At 39.8% G+C, this 8,649-nt stretch overlaps 1 protein-coding gene across 2 annotated transcripts; it reads right to left on the reverse strand.

The window, feature by feature from the left end:
* Positions 1-342: 342 nt before the first annotated feature.
* samd9l (sterile alpha motif domain containing 9 like) lies at positions 343-8,561 on the reverse strand. 2 transcript variants are annotated; one of them, XM_072693810.1, is made up of 3 exons: positions 8,255-8,561; positions 5,513-5,563; positions 343-5,386 (listed from the first exon to the last, which is right to left on the reverse strand). In XM_072693810.1, exons 2-3 carry the CDS (start codon positions 5,514-5,516, stop codon positions 741-743), a joined length of 4,650 nt encoding a protein of 1,549 aa, XP_072549911.1. In that variant the 5' UTR covers positions 5,517-5,563; positions 8,255-8,561; the 3' UTR covers positions 343-740. The 2 variants fall into 2 exon arrangements, with proteins under 2 accessions (XP_072549911.1, XP_072549910.1); XM_072693809.1 differs by having other exon boundaries at positions 343-5,563.
* Positions 8,562-8,649: the final 88 nt, after the last annotated feature.

An 8,649-nucleotide genomic window follows, 5' to 3' on the forward strand; every position in this document is an offset into this window, starting at 1 on the left:
TAAGCTAAGGTTAACCTGTAGATTAAGGTGTAGGTTAAGGTTAGGTCTACATTGAGTTTAGGTGTAAATTAAGGTAATCAAATTACATTTTACTTTTTTGTAGTTTTTCCTTGGTTACATTAAAGTTGGGTTTGAAGAGTCAACTCTAAGAGGGGTCATTTGTAGTCTTTTCTTTGCTGATAGAAGTCAGGTTTCCTCTTGTACACAGCAATGGGTTGTAAAACAGTAGACATTTTCGCTAGAAGATCAGTCTCGACATCTCAAAAGCCAGTTCAACGTATTAATAGAAACATTCATATTCTAGTTTAAAAGGCTAATAAGTCAATAATGAAATGCTAAATGTATTATAATAAACATGTTTATTGTAGCATCTATTAAAATGACAGTCAATATATTCTGTAACAAAACTGTGCAATAAATCCTTACAGGGTTAGGTATGTCAGTTCAGTTAATACATAAAACAATCCTGACATTTTACAAAAATCCATTGATGTGATCATGCATAATAAAGAAGTATAACAAAAATATATAAGATATCAAAAGTATATATACATACACAGGTAAAATATGACACCCAAAAGCATTGCTTGTTAATAAGTTTAGACATGTTTGCCAGTAGAAATGTCTTGTTACATACCATGATAGCTACACAAAAATCTCATCCAATCCCATCTGTTTTTCAGACTTATTCAATATAGATCTTCTTTTTACTCATTAGTGAGTCTGTCTGGATCTTGCCTCTACTTTCTCACTGTGATGTCATATGCAACAGGTCCTCTGAAGGTAAAGCCCAGATAGAATGAGACATTTTCATTGCCATAGGGCACTGAGGGTACATATAGAGCCTGAATAGGAAGCTTTTTCTTTTTTGGACCCTCAAGGTACACATTTCCATTCTCTGTCCAGCCACTGACGCGCTTCAGCATTTTAGCAATTTCTGGTGTTCTGAACAATTCCCCATGTAACCACCTGAGACGTTTTTCCGAAACGGAGGAAAGTTCTGTGGTTATTTCAATCTTACTCTTGTGGACAAATTTGTCATATCCAACTCCATGCCCCAAGAAGAAGTGGGTGTAAATCCTTCTCCTTCTGCGAGGGATGTCCTTCATTTTCTTCCAGTACACAGGCTGGAGATAGTCAACAGCTGAGAGGATGGTTTCATATTTGCTCTCCTTTTCATCATCATTGTCATGCTCTTCCGGCCAGTATAACAGGATGCTTAAGAAAAGAGAACTTGCCATGCACCTTGATTTGTCTTGAGGAAACTGGCGGCTGAGCCTCCGTAAGTCATTGAGGGGAGCCAGCTTCGATGAATGGGTTGAGGCTGTACTTAAGGCAATGTGGGAAGCTATGCAGTTAACAATATCCACCTGATCCATTTTAGCACCTGCTGGGTTTTTTGGATACAGTGAGATGATTTCCTCTAAAATGTCTACTGCATCTTTCTCTTTCTCCCTTGATTTTTCGTCATGCTTTCCTGTCTTTTTATCTTTCTCTTCTGTCTTTTTGTCTTTCTTGTCTAGGATACAAAAGATTGTTGTGATGTTTCCTCCACCAAGACGATTGATGATCATGCGCTTACTGAAAGGAGTCAGTTTAGCTGGATCAGACTGATACTGGACAGGTACATTACTGAAGAACTTGCCATAAACAGAGGACTTATTTACCAACCAACTCTTTGGGTGACGTATTTTCAGCTCAACAGTCTCAGAGGTTTCCTCATCTGCACTTATGTCTGTCTGGAAATAACTCAAGTCTTCTGATATCCACTCCAGCGACTTTTGCATTGTAGCTTGAAGGCTTTTAAGCTTGTAATGAAAATCCTTCCACGGTTTTTCGATTTCTTTGGGAATGTGTTCCGTAACCAAGTATTTCACACATTCAGAATGGCCATTCATTTTGTTTGAGAACATGCGAAGTGAAAAAATTAGCTCCAACAAGCTGCATCCTACCTCTACAGTTGCAAAAAATCCTGAATTGTTCATTGTCTCAGCGTCTTCAACTGCTGCTTTCTCACTTGCTTCAAAGCATTCCATGGCTTTAAGAGCAGTTTCAATGAGCTTGGCTGTGTTCTCAGGTGTTTTGACCTGACTATCCACTGCTTTGCATTTTGCTATGAACCATCTTCTATATACCTGACCTTTGGTGTCAAGAATGTAAGAGTTGTTCGGCTGTTTTGTTGCTGCAATGTCTGCCCAGTGTTCTGCATGTTCAAAATTCTCATACTTGTAACTGAGACGAGCTATTTGCTGAGCAAAAAATGCATCCTTGTTGAATCTTTTGTATGCCTCCTTGAGAAGCTCAATAGCCTTTTCTGGCTTTTCATTTTTTCTCACATGCTCAATCAGGGGAGAGAAGAGGCTGTCTGATTTATCACCTCTGCTGATCCTGTAACGCCTCATGAAAAGTGCACGCAGGAATTTCATGTAATCTTCTCTCCCAAATCTGTGTTCAAAAAGTACATCGTTGTTGAGAAGTTCAAGTGCAAGGTCACTTTGTTGTCGCTTGTAACCTAAAAGCTGATGAAGAATTTCCTTTGCAACCAATGGGTGAATGATTCTGATAGACTGAATGTGGGTTTTTTCATCTCTTAGGTGTATAAAGACCAATTTTGCCTGGTCACTTAGAGAACCCTCAAAAGTGTGTTGTCGAAATCTCTCTGTTGTGTTTTTAATCTTGACGGATAAAGCAAGGAGGTCTTCACAATGTGACTGAGAGATGAAGGAGTTCTGGACATAAGTGTTGAGTAGAGCTACGTAGCAAATGAGTTGCGTGACAACAGATGCATGATCAATGTCTTGCAGCAAGTGTTCAACAAATTGTTTGACATATGTAGCAATGGTCTTATGTTCAAATTCCTCACTCATCAGTATGAATGTCAGGATGAACTCTGGCGAGAAGTGCTGCTCAAGCGTCTGTCGTTTTCTTGCAAAATGTCTTTTCTCTTCTTCTGAAAGTTTGTGAGTCACAGACACATTCTGCAGAGGTGAAGCCTTACACATTTTCTCTGGGCTGTAGGATCGTCTACAGCTGAGGAGAATGAAGCACACTGTTCCATGTGGAATTTTGTGGGCGTAGACAGCCATTTCTAATTCATTCTTCAAGTCTTCTATATACTCCTTATCACAATCCTCAATAAGCAAGAGGATAGGGAGGGATTTCTGTGGATCTTTTTCCTCGTACTTCCAAAGCTTGACAGCATGTTCCGAGACGGTATTAACGGAGTATGATGTTTTCACAACTGCACACCTCAGCTCTTTTTTGTGGTTCCAAAGCACCTGCCTTGCCACTGTGCTTCCACCACTGCCAGGATGATGGTATATGTTGATGCAATGAATGTGCAGCTGATCTGGACTCCACTTGCGAGAATCCTTCAGAAGGTTGGTCACTTCGTGGTAGGCATCTCTGTGAATAAGGTCACCGACATACTTTTTCTCTGCAAGCCAAAAGTTCATCCAAGTCACTTTTCCTCCAAGGTAAAACTGTCTCTCTATATCCTCCTTCTGTGAATCAATGACCTCAGGGATGGTGTCTTCACACTGGTTGCTGCTCAAAATCTCTAATGAACACATCATTTCCTCCTCACGCTTCTCAAGATAGCACTCTCCCTTGAAATGCACAGGTAAGAGCTTAGCTGCACGGATTGTGGTGGTCTGGATTCGCTGTAAAGTTGCGTTGATGTGGCTCATTTTCATCCCGACAACACTTGAATCGTTCACAGTTTGTTCTTCACAAGATCCAAGAGCAAAGCTCTTCCATTTTTGAAAATTCTCTTCGGACTCTGAGATGCAGATAATGTCTTCATGCCCTTCCATGTCAGTGAAGAACTCATAGAATGTGTTCAGGAGGGGGGTCTCAACTGGAGAGGTGAGGAGGAAAATCACAAGAAAGGTTCCCTTGGGCAAGATGTCTTTGCAGAGCAAGGAGACACAGTCTTTTAGGAAGGTCCTCCTTGTTTTAGACCAAGTATGTTCATCACAGGGAGGCTCGTTGCCTTTGAAATCACTCCGTCCATTACAAAATATCCAACTTATTTGTTCAAACAAATGGAGATGAGACTCAAATTCTCTGATGCTCATGCCACTTGGAGGTTTGTAGTTCTGCATGAAATGAACATTCACTGCATGGTGTTTATCATATTCTTGACATAATCCAGAAACTTTGGAATCTGGGTCAAAGTCAAACACGCAGAAAATGTTCATGTTCAGCAAGAAATTGATGTTGTCAAGATCTTTCTTGGGAAACCTGTTTGTAACAAGTATGTACCATTTCTCTTTTTGCATGATTTTCTTCCCACTTGTTACAAGCATGATGAGTTTTCTTCCAAGATCTTGGCAAACTTCAGGATTTGCCTGCTCTTGCGCTTGCTCTTGTCCTTCTCTGTAGGCATCCCTGGTCTGAATTCCTTGGTAAAATACATTTGCATCAACTGGGGTTGTTCTGGAACCTTGTCTGCAATAGATGGTTTCCTTTTCCAATTCAATTTTGTTCGATGTCTCTCTAAAGTTTGGCAAGCGGACAGAAAACATTTTATTTCTGACAATGCTTATTGACGGAACAATGTCAAACTCAACTACATACCGTTCTTCTTCATTGTCTGTGCGAGATACTGGAACGAACTCTGGTGGTCGAATGCACTGCTGGATTAGCTCAGTGTCAGTGGTGGAGAAACTTCTGTTAATGAGGTTCAACGCGTCAACGTACCAGCTCTTTTTTTGAATCGGAACACCAATGATTTCACCGTGTACATAAGAAGAATCATCCTGTCCGTCCATGACACCAAAGTGTATTGTGCCATTTGATCGTATGTTTATGCAGCCTGTGGCAAATTTGAAAACTTCATTTGCCAGTTTTGCTTGAATTCTTGGGCAGTCCAGTGTAGCAGCATCAGTAAAGGCCTTGTACTCGTGACATGGAGTTATAAGATCAATGGGACCGGATTCAGGCTGAAGAACATTGTGCTGCACATATGTAAAGTCACTACCGCTTTTACAGAAAGGTCGAGGCTTTGAATCCATTTTTGTCTGCACTGAATGTCGTTTCAGCTTTCCTTTCTTAGCAGTGCTGATGGCTGAATCACCCTTGCTGGGTGCTGTTCTTTGGTCACTCTTTTCAGCATTCCTTACATGCATCTTATCGTGTTGCCCCTGAACTTTGTGTACCATTCTAACTAACTCATTTCGTTTTGTAATTATCAAATGTGCTGGGCCAGATTTCATTCCAGTCTCTTTTTTCAGAAAATCCTCTGTGATTTCAAGCAGGATCTGACCATCCACTTCTTCGTCATGAAGTTTTTTAATGTACTGTTCTTTCACTCCTATTGATTGTAACCATTTGCCCACCATGGACTCTGTCCATTTTTCAATTGGAATGTTGTAAAGTTCTTCTGTGAGGAAAAGAAAAACAATAGATACTGGCACATTTGATATAATAATACTAATAAAAAAAAACAATATATATTTGGGTTCATTTGACATTAAAGTTGGAGTATGGTGCATATCATAATACTTGCCCATTCTTCGTTGTGCATTAACAATTTCCACAAATTTTCATTTTAAGGCACCTGAAAGAGGGAAGCATAATTAAGTGATTAGGTAAATCATTAGTCACACATTTTAAAGATTTCTTTATTTGAATCCCAACTTCAACCCATTCCTTACAAAGCTATCACAATGTAACATTCCCAGTGCATGCACATGCATCCCGCCTCCAGCCATCATTAACATTAACAATAACAATAAACGTAAAACTGAACCTTAGAAGGAAAGATGACACAACTGATTTTTTTTTTCCTGTTAGGAACATTAAAGCTACATTGTGGTAAATTAGCATAAGTTAAGTTAATCTGTTGATCAATTCACAATTTAGAGTTAAAATATTTGAATTATGAACAGATTTTTAGAATTAGGATTATTACTATTTTGACATTATGATGTTCAGGGTCAAAATAATAATAATTATTTAGTTTTTTTAATACACTGAAGACATTTGGGTTTAAGGTCAAAAGATGAATATGATGATAAAGAGCCTATAAAAAGTATTTACCTCCTTGTATGTTTTTCCCTTTTATTGTTTTTACAAATGGAATTGTGGGCAATATAGTATTTACAAAAAAACTCAACACAAATTTCTACAAAGTTATGTCATTAAATAATGTAAATTAAGTGATTGCATAAATGTTCACCCCCTGCTAGTATTCTCACAATTACTAAAATGGAGATCAGCAGGAGTGCAGTGAATGTGTCTCAAGTCTCACTGCAGTAAAAAGGTTACTGAAGAGTATAGAAAAAGGGGTGGATATAAAAAAAGTCACTGAACACCCCCTGGAGTTCAGTTAAATCAATCATTTAAAAAATTAAAGGAAAATGGCACTTTTCTAAGTCTACCTACAGTAAGTCGTCCTCATAAACTGGGTGACCATGCGAGAAGGAAACTCGTGAGGGAGGCCACTATGACAAAAAAAAGCTTTGACTGTTGAAAACCCTGGACATCTCAGCTGCTGAAGCCTTTAACTCCTTCAGAGTTGTCATAGGTCTCTTGGTGACCTCCCTTACTGGTTTCCTTCTTGCACGGCCACTTAGTTTGTAGAAACTAATGACCCAAAGCCTTCACTTCATAAGTATAGCACTGGTGTGAGAGCTCTGGCTTTAATTCAAAGTGTAATAATTACGTTTTTCTCATCTGTGTGTAGAGCAATCCCTGTGGTTCCTGTGAACTATAAGAATAAGCCTTTTGGACCTTTTCTGGTGTGCCTTCTAGGGTCGGATCACGCTGGAAGACATTATTACTAAAACACTGGTATTAGGTTATGTGGTAGTATTGCCTGCACTGGTGGCTCGTGCAGTTCTTTCCTCAGGGCACGTACATGCTCTATACTGCATGTTTTGCACTGGGTGAATCAGCATATAACCACAGTTTTCTGAGCAGAAGGAGGGAGGTACAGCACGTACTGTGACTCATTTGCTGTTTTACTCTGTGAAAAGTCGCACGGCATGCTGAACTGAGGGAAGATCAGGGACAAGGGGTTTACAGGTAAGGCAGGGCCATCTGTTCTCGTGACTATGAGTCATCTGTATACAGGTGTCTGCAGCTTATGACAAAGGCCATATTTGACACATATAACATTTCTACATACTCCACATATAGAGATTTACTTTTTTTTTCAGTTTGGTGTCTGCAGACCGTAAGTAAATTTACATACAAACGGTAAAATTTGACATCTTGCCTGAATCTAATAGCCCAAAGTGCCCGTTTTTCACCAATAGCTGGCGATAATTACACAGAAGTTTATTTACTCAGATAACTACAATTATTACTACAATAATAAACCCCGAAGTGGCAGTTTTCCACCAATAGCTGGCGATAATTACTCAGATCTAACAGATGCAGGTCTATTGTGAGGCTTTGAGCACAAACTGTGGGTGTGTGTAAATGTATTGTGCATCATTTTGTACTTTTATCAATGTCGTCTTTGCTAGTTCGAGGTTTCAGATTAATCTTAGATCAGAGTTTTCAGGCAAAACATATCTAGCCAAGCAAAAAAAAAAAAAAAAAAAAAAAAAAATGACTAAAATAAAAATAATAAAAAAAAGTGCTGCTTAAATTTGCTATAGACAAACTATAGACAACCATGAACATTAACCGCTTAAAGTAAACATAATTCAATCTGATAACTTGACACTGGAGTCTGCCTCAGGGGTAAAAAAAAAGAAGAAGCTGCAGAACTGCCCTGGTCGGCAGAAGTGGGGAGAGGTGTTGACTCGCTGGGTGAACCAGACTGGGGTTACCATTTCCCTCACTGTTACACCAATCTAACCGCTGTATTTAAGGTGGAACGGAAAACTTGAATACCACTCCACCTCTATGAGAAAGTTTCCAATCCCGAGGGAATAAACAGGGAACACGTCTAAATTTTCGCCACAAAAACGGTCAGCCAGCCCCAGGACAGTGTCCAGAAATGACGCAAGTGTGGATCAACAGGAGAGGAGAATCAGTGTGTGTGTGTGTGTGTGTGTGAGAATCAGGAAATGAATAGCTAACAAGATAAAAAGCACAGACGAGGAACTACAGATATGTACATTTTGTTCAAGGACCATTTCTCCAAGTCCGTAACTACTGAAACCAGCAAACATGTAGCTAGCTTAGCTAAAAGCTAATGCAGCACAAGCTCGGAATGTAACAGTTAGCTACTTCGAAAATAAAGCAAATCACACTAAATCAGCTTAATCAGGCACTTCTGCACAAATTCACAAACCTTTCGAGGAAATAATCTCCCGCAGATTGATGTGATCAGAGCAGTGTCTCCCCGCTCCTCTTCCTCCTCCTCCTCTCTGAAGCTAATCTCCTGGATCAGTTTCTATAGCTAGGACAGACCCGTCAAAACACTAACAAGCTCTGATCAGTGTGGAGATAATCTGCTCAGGTTTCCACTAAAGGTATCATCAAGTGAGACCTGTGACCACTTCCACTAGCTCATCTAAAATACGACAGAATACGCAGCCCCGCAGTGTGCTCTCTAGCACAGCTTCCTCTGCATTGTTGTAGGATGACCCATGGCAGGCTGCTGAGCCCAGCCCAACTCTCATTTGCCTGAAAACGAAAGTGAGATCTCTCCAGCCCGAGTAAAGCGGACAGGCCCAGAATAAGATG

This window comes from Salminus brasiliensis, chromosome 12, assembly GCF_030463535.1.
Source record: "Salminus brasiliensis chromosome 12, fSalBra1.hap2, whole genome shotgun sequence".
NCBI lineage: Eukaryota > Metazoa > Chordata > Actinopteri > Characiformes > Bryconidae > Salminus > Salminus brasiliensis.